This window comes from Phyllobates terribilis, unplaced genomic scaffold (genome assembly GCF_046119375.1).
Source record: "Phyllobates terribilis strain yellow unplaced genomic scaffold, ASM4611937v1 Scaffold_4__5_contigs__length_816908805, whole genome shotgun sequence".
Classification (NCBI taxonomy): Eukaryota; Metazoa; Chordata; class Amphibia; order Anura; family Dendrobatidae; genus Phyllobates; species Phyllobates terribilis.
In genome coordinates, this window is record NW_027362764.1 from 567,365,153 (window position 1) to 567,388,745 (window position 23,593).

General features: G+C 40.1%; 1 protein-coding gene across 1 annotated transcript in view; it reads left to right on the top strand.

The window, feature by feature from the left end:
- Positions 1–23,593, top strand: part of LAMA1 (laminin subunit alpha 1) — a 264,311-nt gene that overhangs the window by 235,097 nt on the left and 5,621 nt on the right. Inside the window, exons 51-62 of the mRNA XM_073679061.1 lie at positions 437–578; positions 788–902; positions 4,469–4,639; positions 7,572–7,723; positions 8,777–8,965; positions 9,050–9,239; positions 10,605–10,720; positions 11,092–11,281; positions 13,793–13,951; positions 15,589–15,742; positions 19,007–19,140; positions 20,851–21,073. Of these exons, the coding sequence (XP_073535162.1) occupies positions 437–578; positions 788–902; positions 4,469–4,639; positions 7,572–7,723; positions 8,777–8,965; positions 9,050–9,239; positions 10,605–10,720; positions 11,092–11,281; positions 13,793–13,951; positions 15,589–15,742; positions 19,007–19,140; positions 20,851–21,073 (1,935 nt within the window). The remainder of the gene's footprint in view (positions 1–436; positions 579–787; positions 903–4,468; positions 4,640–7,571; positions 7,724–8,776; positions 8,966–9,049; positions 9,240–10,604; positions 10,721–11,091; positions 11,282–13,792; positions 13,952–15,588; positions 15,743–19,006; positions 19,141–20,850; positions 21,074–23,593) is intronic.

The following is a 23,593-nucleotide window of genomic DNA, read 5'->3' on the forward strand; positions in this document are numbered from 1 at the left end:
TTTTAATTTACTGAGATAATGACTTTTGTGTTTTCATTGGCTGTAAGCCATAATCATCAACATTAACAGAAATAAACACTTGAAATAGAACACTCTGTCTGTAATGACTCTATATAATATATGAGTTTCACTTTTTGTATTGAAGAACTGAAATAAATTAACTTTTTGATGATATTCTAATTAAGTGAGAAGCACTTGTACATTATATGGTCATCTGGTTCCTCCAAAACCATTGAGTTCAACAGACATTCAATAGTTCAAGTCCATTAGAGTCGTAGTTGCTCTTGCAGAACCACTTTACATTCTGACAGTAGGGGGTCCTGAAGTCGACCCCTCATTATAAAGTCAATATTATGTACTGGACAACAGTTGCCCTCATGAGACAACCAATTTAATCACTTAAGGACACTAATTATACATGATTATTTCTGAAAAGGTATTTTGGCTGTTATGGATTCCTACAATTCTAGCCAGAAGGAGACAAAGCAAGGAGAAGCCCCTGGCACCGCATCAGACCTTAACAGATCAGATAAAGATCCGATATATATTGGTGGCCTTCCTAGGTCCAGAGTTATCAGGTATGTTTCATTATGTATTTCTATATTAATCCTGAAAACAAAAAGAAGGAATAACCTTTAAGTCATGGCCAGCCATGACCACGGTTGGTGGTAGAAATAAGACCTTTGTAGTTCTATTCAGTTTGAGATCATGCAATGATACGTATAGATTGGATTATTTGTATATCTACATTAGAAAATATCTAATACTTTTTAATTTCCATGCCTAGACGTCCGCTAAGCAGTAGATCCTATGTTGGTTGCATAAGAAATTTGGAGATTTCACGCTCAAACTTTGACTTACTGAGAAATGCATATGGCGTGAGAAAAGGCTGCAAATTAGAGGTGAGAGGCGCTTGGGTTTATTTACCAGTATTTAGTTATCTTTTCAGGAGGCTGTTTAGTAAAGAAAGTCTGTGCGTGGAATTATTCACATCTAGATTAAGATGTTTTGCTACATGCCGTAGGAATATTTTCAGAAAATGAAATGTATGCAGATAATGTGAACCATACTTATAATTAATCTGTTCCTTTAATCACCCATTGTCATGATTGGTGGGGTGCCAACAGTCAAACCACCAGAGATTATACATTTATCACCCTTGCCTTTGAGGCTAGAGCTACATGACGACTTTGGCTGCGACTCCTGTCGCTCGGCCAAAATTCTCTATGTGTTGCTCCTGCATCGCAGGGCAATATAAGTGAATGGTGTTGCATTGTAACCCTAAGGGCGCTGCAACCTTGACAAGCAAGTTGCAAAAAGTACAACTGTGTCAGATTTTTTGCGACTTTCTTGTTGCGGTGACATTACCTTTGGGGTCGCAATGAGACTCCATTTACTTGTATTGCGCTGCGATGTAATAGCGACACATAGCGACAGCAACACAATAATTTACCAGTGATTTTACTTTCTGAACCTGTACTCATTGAGAAGTACTTTATTACTTGGCTATGTACAATTGAATTTTGGGGAAAACTCCATAAAAAAAGTATTGTATGCAGCGTGAGCAAAATATATTATGTTTTAGACACTTTTTACCTTCTTTTTCCAGTTTTTAAAGGTAATCTTTCAGAAAGTTTTTGCTATGTAATCTGAAAGCAGCATGATGTAGAGGCAGAGGCTATGTGTTATTGTTTCATTAAAACAATTTTTTCAGCAGGAGATTATAAGAAGAGGACTAGTTGTATTGTGCCATGTAGTCCTCTTGCTCTGTGTAACCCCACTCCATCACTGATTGCCAGCTTTCTGCCAATGTAAAATGCATATACAGAGCTCAGCTTTCAGATAACTGCTAGATCTGCAGCAGAGAAATCAGTAATTTTATCAAACCTGCAGCAAGCAGCCCAGTAATTGACACATCGCTAGAATCAGGGTCTCTGCCCCTACATCAGGGGTGGGCAATTCATTTTCCCAAGGGGCCACTTGACATACTGTGTGTTGTGGAGGGCTGAACTAACCAGCCAAATTTAATTCTGCTTATTGTTTTATATGAATTTATATCACTTAATATTGAGCAGAATTAAGTCTCACTAGCAGCTACTGTTAATATATGTTACAATAGGACTTATTATAATTATTATAATTTGTGTTCTCACCTGTAGCAGCTCATCAAAACCATAGCCATATAATTTACTTCTTTCCATAAAGCAGTAATACTGCTCCTGTTATTCAGCCCATGTATTTTGATCAAGAGCTCCCCATACCCATAATATGATGCTACACAACTGAAGAGCCGCTACTGACACGCTGTGGGCCGGAACTGAGTTCTCTTTGCCCTGTGTCCCCTCTTCTATAAATGACTGAGAGTGGAGTGTGTAGTGTGATGGCGGATCTTCCTATCATCCATGGGACTGGAACCGACTTCAAACAAGATAGGAGATTTTAAATCCGGGTTAACAGACTCACTTTTATTGTGCAATTCTTGTACACACGGCTGCAGCATACAGATTAAAACATAGTCTTTAGTTAGTGAAGTACCCTTGGTTATGTGCCTTTCCAGTGTTTGTCCTCGTCCTGTCCTGAGACCGATCATCTTCCACTTCCTCTGCGATCCAGCTGAGAATCTCCCCATGAGGGATATAAAGGCCTGCTTCTCAGTACCTCTTGTAGGCTCTAACCTCAGGACTGTGTTGGCATCCAGATCGAGTATCAAATGTGTCCTCATTCTGCTCAGAAATCTTGCGCTGATAAAGCTCTTTCTTCACTGCTGTATCTGCTTTTGGAATCTGTCTCCCTGTCCATTCAGCCTTCCCCCTACACTCCACTCTCTCTCATTGTTTTCTATAAAAACAGTTTTAACCCCTCCCAGCTAATGATGCAACCCCTGAATTTAACTATCTAATATCTAAGTAATGTAATGTAAACTATATCCCTACCTATTGTATGGTTCCCCTAGTGGACAGATCTCTCGCATCCCATGGCCAGCCTTATGCAGAGCCTATAGGAGAACCAGTATACAATATTGGCCATAGGGATAAAACACTTTATCCAATCAACATAACGTATACATGTAACATAATGATTTAACTCAATCAAGCCCTGTTGACTTGGCATCTTCTCAGCCCGCCACCCTCCTACACAACCTCCACACATAGTATGATGTCAACACATAGCCCAGCAAACAGAATGATGTCCCCTCAAATGGTATGTCAATCCCACAAAGCCTCACTACATAGAATTTTGCCCCCCCATGCAAAATGATATTCCCATATAGCCCCCTTACAGAGTATTATGTCATCACACAGCCCCACATTCAGAATGATATCCCCACACATCCCCCTTACAGAGTATTATATCCGCACACAGCCCCTTTACACAGTATTATATCCCCACACAGCTCCCTTACATAATATTATATCCCCACACAGCTCCTTTACACAGTATTATATCACCACACATTCTCTTTACACAGTGTTGTCCCCACACAGTCCCCCATTCAGAAAGAAGTCCCCACACAGCCCCCTCATTCAGAAACATGTCCCCACACAGCCCCATTACCCAGTATTATGTCTCTACACAACTTCTATATAGAAAGATGTCCCCATACAGCCCTCAAGCGCAGTATTAAGTGCCCACTTAGCTACCCATTCAGAATGATGTCCCCACACAGCCCCCTTACACAGTATTATGTCAACCCATCCTGCAGAATGATGTAAAGAAAAAAATTACTAATCCAGCCCCGTTCCTCCACAGCTCTAGTCTGCGCTGTATACTGAGGCAAAGCTTGCGCACATATTGATCATCATCGTCCTTGCTGAGCTCTCAGACGCAGGCTCAATGATAGATCAGGGAGCTGAGGGCTTCCCATTACATCTGTGTATTTACTGGTAACTGCATGGGTGCAGATATCAATGAAAGCGAGATGCTGGGTGGAGGGTGGCTGCGTGGTGTGGGACGCCTCTGCATGAAGCCCTCTGGCAATCACAGTCCGCGGGCAGCACTGAAACAGCCAAAGGGCCGCATGTGGCATCGGGCTGCACTTTGCCCAGTTCTGACCTACATAATGCTGCTCTCAGATAACATGGCAAATACCTGGTAACAGATTCCCTTTAAAAGTTTCTAGATAAAGGGGTATAGCTAAGAAGAGACATAAAATCTACCAAATGTATTGCTGGTATCCATCATTATATGTCACAAAATATCATTATAAAAGATCCTTCTGAATTGTAAAGTGCAGTGGAATATGTTGGCGCTATAGAAATAAAAATTATTATTATTATTATTATTATTTCAGCCACAATGTGGAACCATCTGAAATATCAAGCATGTTGCTCCAAGTGAGCCACATTTTATTTATCTGTTAAATTGGCAATATTGATATTTTTTAAAAAATTGGTTAATAATCCAGTACATAGAGTTCTCATTAAAAGAGTTCAGTTGATGCTTCAGCATTTTCTTTTTTTCTTTTCAGCCTACTCGTAGCATAACAGTTCTCAATGATGGCTATGTAGAGATGTTACCTGTCTCCCTGCCACCAGAATCTGAGGTCATGGTGTCATTTTCCACATTCAATGAGACAGGAATTATCATGGCTGGTTTTGGCAAGCAAATAGAAAAACGAATGCGCAGACAAGCCCAACTGGTGAGTAATACATTTTATTCTAAAGGTCAATGTAATGCTTAAATCAAGTTTCCACTGTAAAATCGCGCATGAAAAGTAAGAGATTTTGCAACAGGATGTATAAATTATTTTAAAGTGCTTCCATATCTGTTACCCTGAAATAAATACAAATAGGTTGAAGGGCACTCGGCATTTGACTTCTTTAAAAGTAATCTCAGTTTTTGGCTACTATTGGCTATATAGTCAGCGAATATGAAATACAACATATTGAGCATACATTTCATTTCCAGTTTTGCTGTCTTTGCGAATCTTTAACCAAGGTTCTCCATGGTGCAATGCATAAAAATCTGTTGATGCTGTAAGATAAAATTCTGGTTTACTATATAGCAAATTGGGCCAAGCACAGATGTGACGGACATTATTTATTGCAGACTTAGCCACATACTTACAGGAAATTTTGCCTTGAACGTAGAAATGCAGTTTCTAGAGAATTTATTCTTTACATTTCAAATCCGCCACATTTTTAAAATATAATGCGGCAAATACTAGACTTATTGTTTTTCAGCTATATAACTGTGTGGATGGGGTTTTGAAATCTCCATGAACACGCATTAGGCTTTGTTCACACTGCTTTCTTTTTTGCTGCATTTTTTTCTGCTGAAAAGAAGCTGCATTTTAGAGTACCAGCAAAAGCTATGAGATCTCAGAAATCTCATGCACACAACTTTCTTTTTCCTGACTCAACTTAAGCACTTCAGCATGTTTGAAAATCTGCAGCATGCCAATTCTTTCAGCATTTTTGCAGCATTTTTTTCACCCCTATAAACCAATGATAAAATGTAAAAATTCTGCAAAAAACGCAACATAACATTTGTTACATTTTTGCAGCGTTTTTGGTGAATTAAACCAACTTTATTAACATGTAATGTGGACAAATCACACATGTAATCTGTTTGAAAAAATGCAGCATTTTTGCTGTATATTTTTTTTATGCATTTTTATTGCCAAAAGGGAAGGTTTGGCTGCTCCAACATAATAATAGTCCAAAAATGCCAGGTGAGAACATAGCCTTAGACTATGTTCATATGTTGCGTTTTGCAGCGTTTTTTTTGCTTTTTACAGTAACAGCAAAAAACTATACGATTTCAGAAATCTCATGCACACGATTGTTTATTTTTCCTGACTGAATTGGAAGTCTGCAGTGGTTTTTAAAATTGCAGCATGTCAAGTCTTTCAGCGTTTTTGCAGTGTTTTTTCACCTTCGAAAGCAATGAGAAAGTGCAAAAATGCAACCATGCATTTTTGCTGTGTTTTTTTGTAAATAAAACTAACTTTATTAAACATGTACTATAGTCAAATAACTCATATAATCCACACCAAAAACTGCAGCAAAATCACAACCATACCTGCTTTTTGTAAGCAGCTTCTTTACTACAAGAGAGCAGGTTTTGCCTGCAGGGAAAAAAAACAGCAAAAATGCAATGTGCGAACATAGCCTTATCCTCTAACTTGTTGCAAATTACATGTGGGCTGCTCTATAATCTGTACAGACATATGCAGCACTATACCTCCATCAGTCTCTTGAACATTAATTGGAGCATTAATGCACATGTGTGACCGATGCTCTATTCACATGTTTTTCATTCATGACTTGGACCCCCCAGTGATCATACATCTATCCTGTGGATAGGTAATAGATGTTGTTGTGGGCTTACCCATTTAATATGGTCAGTTAAAGGTGTTGTCCTGTCCAAATCAATAAATCTGCAGTCACTCTATGTGACTGCAGACTTATGAATGCCCCCAGTGCAGTCACTGTGCGCTGCGGGGATTCACCAGTTTCTGATCTGGAACTGGAGGGTATGTATGTGTTATACATGCTCCCGGCCAGAGTCCGTCCAGTGGGCACGGCCTTGCTTCCATAGACTTGTATTGAGTGGGGCCGCACCCCATCTAGTGACGCGGCCGCATACTGGCCCTCCGGTCCTGGGTCCGAAACCGGCGAATCCCCACAGAGCACAGTGACTGCAGACTTATCGATTTGGACCGAACAACCCCTTTAAGTCCACCATCGATCGATAGAAGGGACACACAAATGATACCATTAGAGGGGTCACTTTTATGTGGTGGGATTCCTACCCAGAAGAAGGAAGTTCATCACCCCTTGGGAAGCATTCTCCTAATATGAGTGTGATTTCTCAGGAAAGGCAGTGTTGTGTGAGAATTACCGCTGTTTGACAAAGCCTCAGGCAGTTTGTGAAATTAGATTTTCAGACTTCAATAACCTGAGGCAGTGCCTGGAGCCCAATCACTCTGTATAATAAGGTCACAAAGCCGTGAGCTTATTCTTTATTCAGGGTATCTATGGCGTATGTTTTGTGCTGCAAAAATCTTGAAATAGTAATTTCTACATGAATATTTTATTTAAAAAAAAAAAAGGGAATTGCTTCTTTTCTTGCTTCACCTGTATTATAAGAGCTTTACTTTCCAGCCTAGCAGAGCTAGAAATGCAAGATGAATATTATTCTACCTCATTTCAGATGCGGAAGAAATCGTTAATTAGTCGAATGGTTAATTTGTGTAATGGGTCTAGCTATGTAGAATACATTTTCCAAAGGTGCTTTAGAATGTACTACCGTCATAGTGATGTGAATATTGAGGCCTTCCATCAGCATTTGCATTTTACATATCATTAAGATTTTTAATGACAGAGATGGATGGCTCACTTTGGCAATAATGATTTTCTTTGTATATTGTTATAGGGATTGGACCTGAAATACTTCAAATAGTTTTTAAATTCTGGTTACTTCGAAAAATAGTAAAATAATCATTGTATTTTCATATGCCGTCCGCATATCCAATGGGCATTGCCAATAATGTTGTAAATAGTATGGTCACTGTTACTACGATGCCTTGTTAAGAGAGAGGTAGTTATTGCTTTGTTTTTCTTTAGCCATTCTTTGCTATAATGCTGGTGAATGGGCACATTGAATTGCATATCAATCCTATGGATGGAGCGAGCACAAGGAAGATGGTGGTCAAATCAATAACTGGAACATACAGTGATGGTCAAGAACATTCCCTCATTCTTCATCGTAACAAGAGGTACAGTATGGGATCTAATTACTAAATCTGTGGACCCTTACTGGTCTGGGTTCAGGTCTCTAGACATGCCAGTCCTTTATTTTTCCTACTCTACAAAGGACAAAACTGTTACACTAGATTATGTGCCAGACCCTTTTCACTTATTTACCCTTTCCCGGGATCATTTAGCAATGTCAACCATATATTAAGCATAGGAAGAATGGTCCATGAGGACTGGGCTCCAACACCAGTGGGAACATGTTAAGACCTAACTTTCACTGTACAGTAGAATTTATGTTTTGACATTTTCTCATTGGTGCTGGAGCCCAGTCCTCATGGACCCTTCTTCTATTTCTGACCCAGATACCAACCTTGGGTGTACCAACACTCCCTGCACCACACTCTGACCAAACAAAGTCTACCAGGTTTCCTATGTAAAAAGTGTTTTTCACACTGAATTGTCCTCCCTGGAAGGTGAGGCAATTACCTTTTTTCCCAGCAAATCACTTTTTAAAATAGCTAATTCTATGACAGAGTTCCATAATTCTTTAGCTTTCCTATATGCAATACCTCTTCTACTCCCGCTCCCCTTTATATCAGACCACACTACTCCACTTTTATGCCAGTCCACTCCTACTCCTTCTCTCATGTGCAAGGCTTCTCTTACTCCAGCTCTCCTATGTGCACGACCATGCCGACTCAAGCTATGTGTCAGATCAGCTATTCCAGCTCACCTATCTGCCAGACCATTCCTACTGTGACTTGCTTTTTCTGCCAGAACATTCTTCCTCCAAGCTCTTCTGTAAGCAAAACCAATCTTATTCCAGCTCATTATTTGTAAGACTATTCCTATTCCAGCTCCCCTTTATGCCACAACCTTGCTATGCCATCTCTTCTATAGGAAGACCACTAATAGTCCAGTTCCCCTGTATACCACACCACTCATTGTCCTGGTTTCTTATGTGCCAGGCCACTCTTGCAAAAGTTTTCTTATGCAACATAATTCCTTTTCCTGCTATTCTATAAGCCACAGCACAGCTTCTATAGAGCAATGTTATTATTTGTGTTTTCCAGGATGGTGAGTGTACAGGTTGATGAAGGAAAGCCAGTTGAAGCCAGGCTAAATGGTCCGTCTGTTGAATCAGTTCACATAAAAACATCTAACTTTTTCATTGGTGGAGTACCCGCAAAAATACCCGCCACAATGCTCAAAACAAGCCAGTCATTCTATGGATGTATCCAGAATTTAATTTTAAATATGGAGTAAGTTCAATAGGAAATGAAAAGCCATTGGGCATTGTATTAGAATGTATGAATTATGACTGTTTCCAATTTAATATTAATTAGACAAATGGATTTCACTACTGTTGTAAAGTATGAAAATGTGCAGATGGACAGCTGCATGCTGACAGAGAAGCTTATACCCATCATCAACAATGATGAGCAAGATCTGCCGCCTACTCCAGTACCATCTGGACCTGTAACGGAAATAAAACCGCAGATAACAACTTCTGTACAGAGGTCACATGTCGCAAAGGTAAGCAGATCAATTAGACTGCTTTTATATCATGGAGACAATGAAAGATATTTTCTATTAAAATAAATAAAAAAAAATTTTGTGTTTAAGGCAAAAACTTCTCCTACGCCAGTCTCGAGACTCTGTGCTTGTCTTTGAGTAGCTGTCCACCCAACCGCCAGTGCAATCCAGAATGAGGAAAATCCAAAGCACCAGAATTATTCCCAGCACACAAATCAAACAGGCATATAAAGTTGACATTTTGGCCACAGTCTTTGTAAAGATTGTTTTTCACGTTTTGGCTTGTGACTGTGGCCGAGACATTTCTTTATGTACCGCTTTGATGTTTCTGATCACATGAAAGATTTTCGTCTGCTGGGAATAACATTGGTGCCTCAGATTTTCCTAATTCTACGCCAAACACTTTGCCAGAATGAAAACCAGAATCACTATTGTGTTTTTTTCATAAGTGGGGGAAATCCAGCATAAACAGCGCTAAAGCCATTCTACAGTGACCATTCTACCATCCATATCCCAAGCTTCCTCTCTTCACATGCCCTCCGTCTCTCTTTCTTCTTTTTTTCTCCACTTCCAGTCCTTATGTTATATTTTATGCAAATATTTAATTAGTATATTAGTGTCTCAAGACACTTCTGGAATGAACTATAGTGATAATTCAATTTTAATGGTTGTGAAAGCAATTTACAGGAAGAGAACTCCATTTCTTATCTGGGCTTATGTAAGCCTAAAACATAATATTTGCATTGCGTGTATATACCATCTAATATTTCATTACAGCAAATATAGTACAACTTCTTTCAGCAATTCAGCTGCTTATGTGTTATGTAAATTGGTTCAAGTTATTAAAGGAGTTGTCCAGGACTACTTTCTACTTTTTTTGTATGGGCCTAAAAACCAACAGGCAGGTAGTTACTAACAGAGGCCAGTGATTCAGCTGCTCTGTCGACAAAGCAGCTCTTCTTCTGGGCTCCTCTGTTGACAGGATGTGACTGCTCACATCATGCTGATTGACAGCCGGCCCCCCGCAGTTAAACAGAAGCTGCTACTCTCTCAACGCGACATCAGCGATCTTTGACCACTCTGAGCCGTCAGAGGTCGGTGCTGGGCACAACAGGCAGGTAGTTAACAAGTATTGGCCTGTTAGTTCTTAGGCCCATAGTAAAAAATTAAATAGTCCTTGATAACCCCTTTAAGATTGCAACTGAAAAGGTAAGGTTAAAATGCAACAACAGTAACTCTGAGTCCGGATCTCCGTCCTGTTGTTGGAAGCTATACTGCTTTATTCTGATGATACTGCTGAATGTTTCCTAGCATTAGAACATCAAGGTTAATATTACTAATGTATTGTCTTTTGTGTTAATATAGCCTTTACCGTGTGCACAAGATATATTACCAGCTTATGTACCGGATGCCCACCAGTTTGGTCTTACTAGAGGAAGCCATATAATTTTGCCATTTGACCAATCTACCATCAGAAGACGGTAAGTTCAAAGCAATTTACTTTATTGTTTCAATATAAAAGGTTGTACGCTCCATGTATGCAGCCAATATGAATTCTGTTGGGTCAGTATACAGGAGGTGAAACTCTGTTAAGATTCCTCATGAGTGGTTTTAGAGGCCAAGTCTATTTTTACTAAACCGAAGCTCAATGTCCTACAAGGGATAATAATGGTGAGGTGTTAGGCCCAAGTATCTAATAATCATAGTCTGTGGTGTGACCCTTATTTTTTATTTTCATTAATCTAAATCTGTATACCTGGGTATAAGGAATCTTGAGGGTTCATTATGAGCAGTTACAATATAAACTCACATAAGGCTTCAGTACTCAGGGTGTTTGTCACTTTTCTTGTAGACTGTCTGTTCAGTTGTCTCTGAGGACATTCGCCACTAGTGGCCTCATATACTACATGGCTCACCAAAATCAGGTTGATTATGCTGCTCTTCAGCTTTACGAAGGGAAACTTCATTTCCTTTTCGACATGGGAAAAGGACGGACAGAAACGACTCATTCTGCTGTTATCAATGATGGAAAATGGCACACAGTATGTAAAAAATGATTTTTTTTTTTCAATTTGTGAGATACAAAATTCTCTGAACATTAATGGATCTTCTGGAATAATTTGCACTAACCCATTTCAATATTTAGATTATTCCAATTCTAAAACTTGTATTCCCATTAAGCTTTTGCTATTAAAGTTAATGAGCAGTTTTCATTGCATTAAGTGGTGGCACATATATTTAGTTCATCTCATTGCTTGATTTGTAGATCAATACATTATCACCCTCCTGAGCGAAACCGCTGTGTTAAAAGGGAAATAAATAGGAAATGCAAGTGTTAGGCATTAACACGATATTAAAACATGAATTAAAGGATGAATGTATATAGCTGCAGGGTAAAACATGTTTCTCACTTGGGCATACAGTTTCATTTTGAAGGAAAATAGCATTTCTTTTCAGTGACTAAATGCCAGGAGAGGGTGTGCACTCAAGCAGCACTGGCTTGTAGACTCTATCCATAGAGCTATATTTCTGTTGGAGGTGCTGGTGCAGATAGGCCACATAGAATATGCATCAGGTGAAATTAGTATTGAACATGTCACCAATTTTCTAAGTTGATATATTTCTAAAGGTGCAATTGACATGAAATTCTCACCTGATGTCGGTAGCAAACCATCCAATCCACACAGGCAAACAAATCAAACCATAGATGTCTATAAATTGTTATGTGTAATAATGAGAAATAACACCGGGAAAAAGTAATGAACACGCTTGCTGAAATTTAATTAATACTTGTAACAAAAGCCTTTGTTGGTGATGACAGCTTCAAGACACCTCCTTTTTGGAGAAACTAGTTGCATGCATTGCTCTGGTGTGATTTTGGCCCATTCTTCCACACAAACACTCTTCAAATCCTGAAGGTTCTGTGGGCTCCTTCAATTAACTATTTTATTTCTCTGAAATCAACTGAGAGTTTCCTTGGCTGGGTGTTTGGGATCATTGACTTGCTAGAATGTCCACCCTTGTTTCATCTTCATCATCCCGGTAGATGGCAGCAGATTTTTTTTCAAGAATATCTCAGTACATTTGTCCGTTCATCCTTCCTTTAATCATATGAAGTTTGTCAGTGCTCTATGCTGAAAAGCAGCTCCAAACCATGATGCTCCCACCTCTAAATGTCACTGTAGGTATGGTGTTTTGAGGTAATATGAAGTGCCTTTTGGCCTCAAAACATGATGTGTATTATGGCATTCGAAGAATTCAATTTGATCTCATCTGACGAGAATATATTCTCCCAGTATTTCACATGCCTGCCTAAATGTTGTTGAGCAAACTTTAAACACACTTGAACATGCTTTTTGCTCAGCAATGGATTCTTGCATGGTGAGTGTGCCAACAGGCCATGGATGTTGAGTACATTACTTATTGTTTTCTTTGAAACAATTGGACCTGCTGATTCCAGGTCTTTCTGTAGCTCTCCATAGGTGTCCTTTAGCTCTTCGATAACTCTTTTTTTCACTCCTCTCTCTGAATCTTGCAGGGAGCTCTTGGTCTTGGCCAGTTTATGGTGAAATGATGTTCTTCCACTTCTAGATTGTTGCCCCAACTGTGCTCACTGGAACCTTCAGTAGTTTAGAAATTCTTCTGTAACTAATGCCATCAGTATGTTTTGCAACAATAAGGTTGTGACGGTCTTGAGACTCACTGGTTTTACCCGTCGTGAGATGTTTCTTGTGTGGCACCTTGGTAATGAGACACCTTTTTATAGGCCATCGGTTGAACCAGCTGATACTATTTTTCACTAAGTGGCCGGATTGCTTTCTAATTACTGATAGATTTCAGCTGGTGTCATGAATTTACATGGCTTTTGCACCTCTTTTTTCATGTGTTCAATACTTTTTCCCTGTGTCATTTCTCATTATCCATGGGGTAATGTACCGGTCTGACGCCTCTCACCCATCCAACCATATCTTACACTTTGCACTAAAGAGGGGCTGTACCCCAAAACACAGTGTCTGTATATTCAAATTATGGCTCTGGATTTTTTCCTAAATCATGTGATAAGGCTCGTTAAAGGGTCGATATTGACTTTTAGGATTGCTACTTCCTATAGGTGGCACTAGAGTTCTAGTTGTCTTCCTCTCTGAAGAGACAATTTGCGCATTTCTCAATATTACACATAACTTAATTTATGGACATCTATGGTTTGATTTCTTTGCCTGTGTGGATTGGATGGGTTGTTATCAACATTTAGTGAAAATGTCATGTCATTAGCACCTTTAGAAATATATTTACTTAGAAAATTGATGAAGTGTTCAATACTTATTTCACCTGCTATATTTATATTACAATGAGGTATACTGAATAATTCACATTGAACAAAATCAGCATGCTTGCATTAAAACTAAGCCACCAATCAGCCGTCTCTCGTGCATATCTGAACATAATTACAGTAAATGATCCATATAGTGATTTTTCATATTTCTGTTTCTATATATTTGTATGTAAAATGCCAGGTTTCTCCGAGACATTGAAACTTGATCTAACTTTCACAGATAACAACTGAATACATTAAAAGAAAAAGTATCATTACTATTGACGCTCAAGAATCTGCTTCAGTCATCGCACCGGGAGAGAGCAACACTTTAGATGTGGAAGGCAAACTGTACCTGGGTGGCCTGCCACCAAGCTACACAGCTAAGAACATTGGAAATGTAAGGAAGGCTTTTTCTTAGTAATAATGACTATTTATGACCAGTTATAAGAGAAGGGGGCCTCTTGTTTCACCAGTAATAGCTTCAAAGCCTTAACGGAAATCTTCAGTTCCTCTGTAGCTAATAGCATTTGCCTGGGGCTTCCAACAGCAAGACCCCCCTTTCGAATAAATCTTCTCAAACTGTTTCTTAGCTATCATTACTTGTGACCTGTATGCATGTATAAACTATTTGTAATTATGACTGCATTGAAATTATTTAAAGGGGTTGTTATTTCTTTTTCCTTTGGCATAGTCGGCAAGTTTACCTACAAGCTGAATAAACTGAGAACACATTTACATTGGCATAAACATACAGGGCTCAATTCATCATTGCATTTCTGACAGGTTTTTAGCTTGAATACTTCTCAATTAGTGACTTTTTGATTTGCGAAAAATTCATCAAATGATTTGCACCTTTCTTCAAGTTGTCTTTTGTGGGTTGGTTAGAGTTTTGATTTTTTTTTTTTGTCAATGTGGCTTTTCAGATGTTTTAGACAGATTCATGAAAATTTGGCGCAACTTGAAGCGATTTTAGGTATGGTGCACCAGTTATTTTAGCACATATTTCATGGCATTTTGTGAAATGAGTACGTTTTTACGATAAAAAGTCTCGAAACCAGTTAAAGACAGAAAAATAGACAATTTGGGGCTTCATGCAAAATTCATGAAACGCATGCGCCTTTTGGTTAACTGTAGATAGAAAACCAGAGAAATAGTCAGCTCACCCTGGAAGCAAGGACGGCATGGCCAGTGGTAGGAGCTGCATAAGTCAAGAAAAGATTTTTGCCAGCGTCCAACATAAGATAAAAACATAGATTTTTAATTTGTTCTTCTTAAAAAAGTAATAGAAAAAGTGAACTGGAGAGATAAATAGCCATATAGGCTTGAAACGCATAATCGGAAGTTTTCTCTCTCTTCTCTTAATTTGGCGTGTTACTTTTTGGAAAAGAACAAATAAAGATTCTATGTTCTTATCTTTTCTTAGATGCTAGTGAAACCTTTATTTGGTTAAATGTGGAGCAAAAAACGCAAGCGAAAATAAAAGAAGGAAAGTGACTTAAAAAAAAATGCTAATGAAGAATTGAGCCCTCAGTATGTAAAGAGGACTAGTCACTTGCAATAAATATGTCATTCTTTTACATAGTATAAATGCCACTGTTCTATTGAATTGGGCATTGATTATTTTTTGCTCCTGCGCCTGTTTATGAGATATGGTCGCCTCCTGCCTGTGTATAAATCTAGTCTTTCTGACCAACTGGAGGTGGTCTGTAAGAAATCTGCCATGAAGTGTTGAGGACTTTGTCCACTTTGTGAAAAGATTATATTTTTTCTACAAAGAAGAGAAGGCCATAATTTAGAATATACTGGCACACGAATAAAAGAAAAGTAACACAAAACTCAGGAGAACGACCGCATTTATATCAGGCAAACAGTTATGTATTTGTGGCAAGTCCTCTTTCAGGAGGAATTTGTGAAGATACCCTTTTTCCCTTACACACTAACAAATCCCAGTCATGACAAGACTTTATTGCACCAGCTTCAAATGTTATGAAATGAATAATGTAATTATGCCTCAAGCTGATTTTTCTTTGTTAGGTGACACACAGTGTCCCAGCATGCATCAGCAATGTCACCATTAATAGCAAACAGCTGGATAAGGACGGGGCCATCTCCATACATGCAGTCAATAAATGTTATGCCTCTGCGCAGGAGGGAACCTACTTTGATGGATCCGGATTTGCTGCTTTAAGTAAATATTATTTATTATTTATAGTAAAGTGTAGATATGTAACATTGCCGCATGTACAAGACGTCTTAGAACAATGAGTAAATGATGAAGGATAATTGACTCTTCATGATATTCCACTCATCACTGACAAATATAACTACAGACATTCAGTGCTAGGGATTTACTTAGTTTGATAGAACTGTCTAAGAGATTCTTCTATATTCCCTCATTATATTTTGGAGGGGTTGAAAGGGAAAAGAAATTTTGTCTGTCCATGACCCACTGAATTCTAGAAACTAAGTATCATCCAACGAGTTTGAACTATTTCTAATCCTGACATGGAAAAAAGTAGGAATGGATCAGAATTTATCATTAAATGTAACTTTTTTTTGACCTTTGCTTCTACAGTATGTCTGTCGAAGTGTAATGTGTGTGTGTGTGTGTGTGTATATATATACACACACACACTCAAAAACATAAAGGGAACACTCAAATAACACATCCTAGATCTGAATGAATGAAATATTCTCATTGAATTCTTTGTTCTGTACGAAGTTGAATGTGCTGACAACAAAATCACACAAAAATCATCAATGGAAATCAAATTTATTAACCAATGGAGGCCTGGATTTGGAGTCCCCCCCAAAATTAAAGTGGAAAAACACACTACAGGATGATCCAACTTTGATGTAATGTCCTTAAAACAAGTCAAAATGAGGCTCAGTATTGTTGTGGCCTCCACGTGCCTGTATGACCTCCCTACAATGCCTGGGCATGCTCCTGATGAGGTTGCGGATGGTCTCCTGTGGGATCTCCTCCCAGACCTGGACTAAAGCATCCGCCAACTCCTGGACAGTTTGTGGTGCAGCGTGACGTTGGTGGATGGAGCGAGACATGGTGTCCCAAAATGTCCTCAATCGGATTCAGGTCTGGGGAACGGGCAGGCCAGTCCATAGCTTCAATGCCTTCATCTTGCAGGAACTGCTGACACACTCCAGCCACATGAGGTCTGGCATTGTCCTGCATTAGGAGGAACCCAGGGCCAACTGCACCAGCATATGGTCTCACAAGGGGTCTGAGGATCTCATCTCGGTACCTAATGGCAGTCAGGCTACCTCTGGCGAGCACATGGAGGGCTGTGCAGCCCTCCAAAGAAATGCCACCCAACACCATTACTGACCCACTGCCAAACCGGTCATGCTGAAGGATGTTGCAGGCAGCAGATCGCTCTCCACGGCGTCTCCAGATTCTATCATGTCTATTGACGCACCCCTGGGCCTGTGTCGCGCTGCATTGCGCACGCGGGAGCTTACCCGGAGCCGGATCTTTTGAGGGTTGTAGTCTCGTGGCGGTGACCCGGTCCGTGCCCAGGGAGTCAAACTAAGTGGCGGTCTATTAGCAGTGGATGTTGGATGACTACGCCACCCGTTGAATGCAGCTTTGGAGCTGCCGCTGCAGGGCAGACCGCTGAGGCCGGTGGAAGGATGGTGCAGCGGGGATGGTATAACCCCCAACGGGAGGGGTATGGCCTCAGGGCAGCCGACGTGGATGATGGGGGTAGCAGGAACCACTCGGAGACGGTACGGTGTAGTTCAGGGTCTTTACTGGTGACAACGATAGACCCTCCCGGAGTACTGGCTAGCGATCGGGGCCTGGTCAGTCCTTGAGCAGATGGGATCTCCCCTGGCCAGGCGGAGTTGTAGGCCTCCCAAACTAACGATACTCTTCTGGCTACCTTGCTAGAGGCGGGTATAAGTAGCCCACGTCCCTGAGTGTACCGTGTGGTGCTCACCCGTATGGCCGGTGACTCGGGGCCTTCTAGTAGCTTCCGCTCCACGACGGCGGTGCTGGTCCCATGCGTGTGACCGTGCCTTCGGGTTTCTTGGCCAGAGGACCTGAAATCCCCTGCCTGACGGATTCTGCTGCTGGATAGGAGTTAGTCCCCACAGCCTCAGACTCCGGGTCCGGTAAGAAATCTTCTCAGTCAGGGCGAGCTCTGCAGCTGCCAGCCCCTGACTCCTTGTAACACTGCTCCCACAGAGCTCCTGATGTTCTTTTCCTATATCTGCTTCTCTTCTCTGTCTCTACTTCTGGCATGGCCCAGGAGCTGGGCCCAGCCGGGGCCACAGCTCCCTGTCAGCCCTCCTGGCTGAACTCTCCCTCTGAACTCTCTAACCCTGCCTCAGCCCCAGGTTTATATAGGGGAAGTTCTTCCCCTCCCAGGACTGGGCAGGAGGTGTGGCATGCACAGGATCCCTGACCAAGAGACCCCCCACCTGCTCTCAGACATAACATTGCTGTTACTGTGGAAACCAGACCCCTGGGGTGCCACATTTATCACATGTGCTCAGTGTGAACCTGCTTTCATCTGTGAAGAGCACAGGGCGCCAATGGCGACTTTTCCAATCCTGGTGTTCTGTGGCAAATGCCAAGCATCCTGCACGGTGTTGGGCTGTGAGCACAACCCCCATCTGTGGACATCGGGCCCTCATACCACCCTCATGTAGTCGGTTTCTAACCATTTGTGCAGAAACATGCACATGTGTCTCCTGCTGGAGGTCATTTTGCAGGGCTCTGGCAGAGCTCCTCCTGTTCCTCCTTGCACAAAGGTGGAGGTAGCGGTCCTGTTGCTAGGTTGTTGCCCTCCTACGGCCCCCTCCATGTCTCCTGGTGTACTGGTCTGTCTCCTGGTAGCGCCTCTGGACACTACGCTAACAGACACAGCAAACCTTCTTGCCACAGCTCGCATTAATGTGCTATCCTGGATGAGCTGCACTACCTGAGCAACTTCTGTGGGTTGTAGAGTCCGTCTCATGCTACCACGAGTGAGAAAGCACAACCAACATTCAAAAGTGACCAAAACATCAGCCAGAAAGCATTGGTACTGAGATGTGGTCTGTGATCTGTGGTCCCCACCTGCAGAACCACTCCTTTATTGAGTGTGTCTTGATAATTGCCAATAATTTCCATCTATTGTCTATTCCATTTGCACAACAGCATGTGAAATTGATTGTCAATCAGTGTTGCTTCCTAAGTGGACAGTTTGATTTCACAGAAGTTTGATTTACTTGGAGTTATATTCTGTTGTTTAAGTGTTCCCTTTATTTTTTTGAGCAGTGTATATATATATATATATATACTTATATATATATATATATATATATATATATATATGCATACAGTATACAAAACTCCTCTTTGCACACTCCGTAAAGGAAATGTAAATGTTAAAGTTAGTAGAGTAATTAATGAGATAAATGTGTTTCCTGTTTCTTACTTTTGCAGTAAAGGAGGGTTACAAAGTGCGATCAGATGTGAACATATCACTAGAATTCCGTACCAGTGCAATGAATGGAGTCCTCTTAGGAATCAGTAGTGCTAAGGTTGATGCCATTGGCCTGGAAATTGTAAATGACAGAGTGAGTTTACATCTTTGTTGTAATGTGTTCTACTTATGTGTGTAATGAGAGCAGAAAGATGAATATAGGAGCAAGATTGAGGAGGAGACTGGGGGGAAGAAGAGGTTGCTTCACTTTGTTCTGACTGAAAAACAATTACAAGCGTTTCATGTTCTAAACTTGCTGCTGAAAGTGGTCATATGTAAGTACAGCCTCTTTACAAGTTTTACTATGTCGTCCTACTTAGAATGTCTCTGCTCTGACTTATTCCGTGTAATAAAATATAAAATTTTCTTGTTAACACATAGGATCATTCTTTTTATCACACTTTGAATATATAGCTAGATATGCTATATGGTAATAATCTGAATCTTCACAATCATGTGCATGTGTGTTCTTGGTCCTTATCCCTCAAAAAAAAGTGGTTACTATCCTTTAAAGAGTAACAGTCATTTTAATTTGTGTTGCATAAATCAATAGTTCACATGAAAAACAAGAAATGTTACAATATATCTTATCCGAGAAATCTGTTTCTTTCTCCTCTGGGACTGATCTTTCATTCTCAACATTCTCAATTTAATTGTAAAACCTATTGTAAGAAAGCACCTGGACAGGTCCAGGGTGGAAGGTTTGTGTCAATGAGGTGGTTAGTCTTGGTGATGTGAGTTTCAGCAATGATAGGTTGCTGTGAAGGTTTTTTTTAATGGGACTAGATTTTTGGGTCCGAGTTTTAGGAGCATCCAGAAGAGCTGGGTGGGTCTAGTCGCTCCCATATCTCCACTCCAGGATTTGAAGAGCCTATTTAAGGCAGCTATGCTGCCTCAGTTGTGTCTGTGGAGTTGGGGCTGGTGAGTAACCTGCAAATGTGACTCGATTAAGCTTGAAGCGAGATCTGAACTGCTGCCTGTTAAAGACTGTGGGATTGTTTTGCCTTCAATGTGGAAAAGGACTGTGTTTCTTCTGATATTTTCGCTTATGCCAAAGAAAGGCTATTTGTTTAATTTAAAGACTGTCTGGACCCACCAGCATCTACTAAAGAGCGTGAATCCCCACACCGTCTTCAGTGAAAGCGGAATGTTACATAGCTGAAATAGAAGATGACTGTTACTATTGAGTAGATTATAGAAGGGAGGAAGGTGAAGCTCTGCCTCTAGCTCCTCCTCTCTCTTCATACCTACCTTCTACATCTTATAAATTCCAACTGTCATCTCCTATCTCAGTAATGAAACATTCTGTTTCAGTGAACACAGTGTGAGGATACACACTCTGTGAAACTGTCATCACTGAATACAGATTTTACTCCTTCAATATAGAATTTTGAAAATAAAAGGTCAGTCTTGGAGGAGAAAGAAGAAGATTTTTCTGATAAGATATATTATAAAGTTTCTTATTTTTATGTGTACTAACAATTTATGATATTAAAATTAAAAGGACGATTGCTCTTTAAGAGAACACTGAATGCCTTTAGCTTGTTCCGCATCCCAAATTTTATTTTTGAGGATTACAACACCCATGTGCGATTTATCCACTGGGGACAGAGTGTCACTGTTCTCACAATGAGAAGAGGTCAAAATATGAAATGTGATTATTTACAAAACCAAAGTATAAAGATGTTAGAAAAGTATCAACTTACAATGTAATTAATTCAACTGTATTACTTAGTAAAATTATTACATAATGGAGCGGTAAAGAGCAGCTGATTTCATTCTGAGTGTGTTTCATGTGCGACAGGTTTTATTCCATGTAAACAATGGAGCTGGTAGAATAACAGCAGTTTACAAACGAGAAGACTCCGGCTCATTATGTGATGGAAAATGGCACCAAATTCAGGCCAATAAGGTTAAGCACAAAATCATCCTTACTGTTGATGGAAACACAGTGCAGGTCGAGAGTCCTCATGTGCAGTCAACCTCTGCAGACACAAACAATCCCATATACATTGGAGGTTACCCAGGTAAGATATTTACCGAACGGCTTTAACATTCACACAGATAATGTTTCCAGCTTTAAGTAAGCCGCTAGACTTCATATCTGTTCACAGATAGTAGCTTATCTTATGTTCTCTTAGTTATATGATCTCAGTCTGTTAACATAGCGTGCACCCTTCTTGTTATGCTTACATGCACAGATCAGATCTGGAATTTGCTGCAACCACAAGGGAGGGGAATGACTTACTAATGACACATCTTTTTAGAGCCTTGAGTCCCATCAGCCTCTCTACAGTTGAGTAGCCCATGACACTTATTTAACAGTAATCCTCGTTAAATTTAGTTCACTATGCTGGTCTCTGAAGTTTAAGCAAAGTTCACGTTGGGATATCTTTTTTGCAACTTGAGACTTTATCAATGCATTCATACTTTATGTACATATAAGCTGTTTTAGGAATATATAAACAAAGTACAGTAGAACATAAGCCTAACATTTAGAGATGATCAAATCTTTTCAAATTCAAATTTGCCAGCTTTGATTAATTTTTCAGAAAAATGTGATTTGCCGCAGATTGCAATACTGCAAAACCTCCAATTGCCTTGAAAAGATGTGTATGATTGTGAGGACTCCAAAGAATGTATTGAAAACCTTTCAAGCTCTTTTACACAGAGTTTTAGTAATGTTAAAGTGACTTCAATGGGTAAATGGATAGTAATAGGAAGTAACCAACAGCTTGGCAATATCACACTGTAGAAGCTGCACAGTACAGAATATGATCGGACTGGCAAAGAGTTGTCCAGCACTGGCAGGCCTGGCATAAGCAGTAGAGTATAGCTGCAGAACACAATGCTAGCGGCAGCAGACATTCAGTACAGAATTTTGGACAACAGGCAAGGAGATATTTGATTGTTTAGGGCCGTAACTAGAAGCCCCCGCAAACAGCAGTACAGTTTAGTTATTGAGCACATTGGATAGGCAGGAAATCTATGGCTTTCTTTTGGCAATGGCATAATATAGAATATGAAGGGACAGACAATGGGATGTCTGTCTGTGTAGGGCCAGCACTTGCAGCAGCAGCAGTAGCACAGTATAGATACAGTTAGGTCCAGAAATATTTGGACATTGACCTTATCTTCATGATTTGGGCTCTGCATGCCACTACTTTTGATTTAAAATTAAACAACTGATATGCAATTCAATTGTAGACTTTCTAGTTTAATTAAAGAGGTTGCACAAAAATATTCTGTGAAACATTTAGGAATTGCAATCATTTTTCTACAAAGCCTCCTTATTTTAGGAGCACAAAAGTAATTGGACAAATTATCTTTACCATAAATAAAATGTTCATTTTTAATACTTTGTAGAGAATCCTTTACATGCAATGACCGCCTGAAGTCTGGAAGCCATAGACGTCACCAAATGTGGGGTTTTGACCTTTGTGATGCTTTGCCAGGCATTTACTCCAGCTGACTTCTGTTTGTTTATGGGTCTTTCTGCCTAAAGATTTGTCATAAGCATGTGACATGCATGCTCGATGTGGTTGAGATCTGGCGATTGACTCGACCATTGCAGAATATTCCACTTCTTTGCCTTAAAAATCCCCTGGGCTGCTTTTGCAGTATGTTTTGGGTCACAGTCCATCTGTACTGTGAAGCACCGTCCAATCAATCTTGCTGCATTTGGTTGAATCTGAGCAGAGAGTATAGTCCTGTACACTTCAGAATTCATCCCGCTCCTTCTGTCTTCAGTCACATCATCAATAAACACTAGTAACCCAGTGCCATTGAAAGCCATGCATGCGCATGCCATAACACTGCCTCCACCATGTTTTACAGAGGATGTGGTGTGCTTTGGATCTTGAGCCTTTCCAAGTCTTCTCCACACTTTCTTCTTCCCATCATTCTGGTACAGGTTGATCTTAGTTTCATCTGTCCAAAAAATGCTTTACTAAACTGGGCTGGCTTTTTTAGATGTTTTTTTTTTATAACGTCTAATATGGCCTTTCTATTTATAAGACTGATTAATGGTTTGCACCTTGTGATGAACCCTTTATATTTGCTCTCATGAAGACATCTCTTTATGGTAGACTTACAGTACAGACCAAAAGTTTGGACACAACTTCTCATTTAAAGATTTTTCTGTATTTTCATGACTATGAAAATTCTACATTCACACTGAAGGCATCAAAACTATGAATTAACACATGTGGAATTATATACTTAACAGAAAAGTGTGAAGCAACTGAAAATATGTCTTATATTCTAGGTTCTTCAAAGTAGCCACCTTTTGGTTTGATGACTGCTTTGCACACTCTTGGCATTCTCTTGATGACCTTCAAGTGGTAGTCACCGGAAATGGTTTTCACTTCACAGGTGTGCCCTGCCAGGTTTAATAAGTGGGATTTCTTGCCTTATAAATGGGGTTGGGACAATCAATTGTGTTGTGCAGAAGTCTGGTGGATACACAGCTGATAGTCCTACTGAATAGACTGTTAGAATTTGTATTATGGCAAGAAAAAAGCAGCTAAGTAAAGAAAAATGAGTGG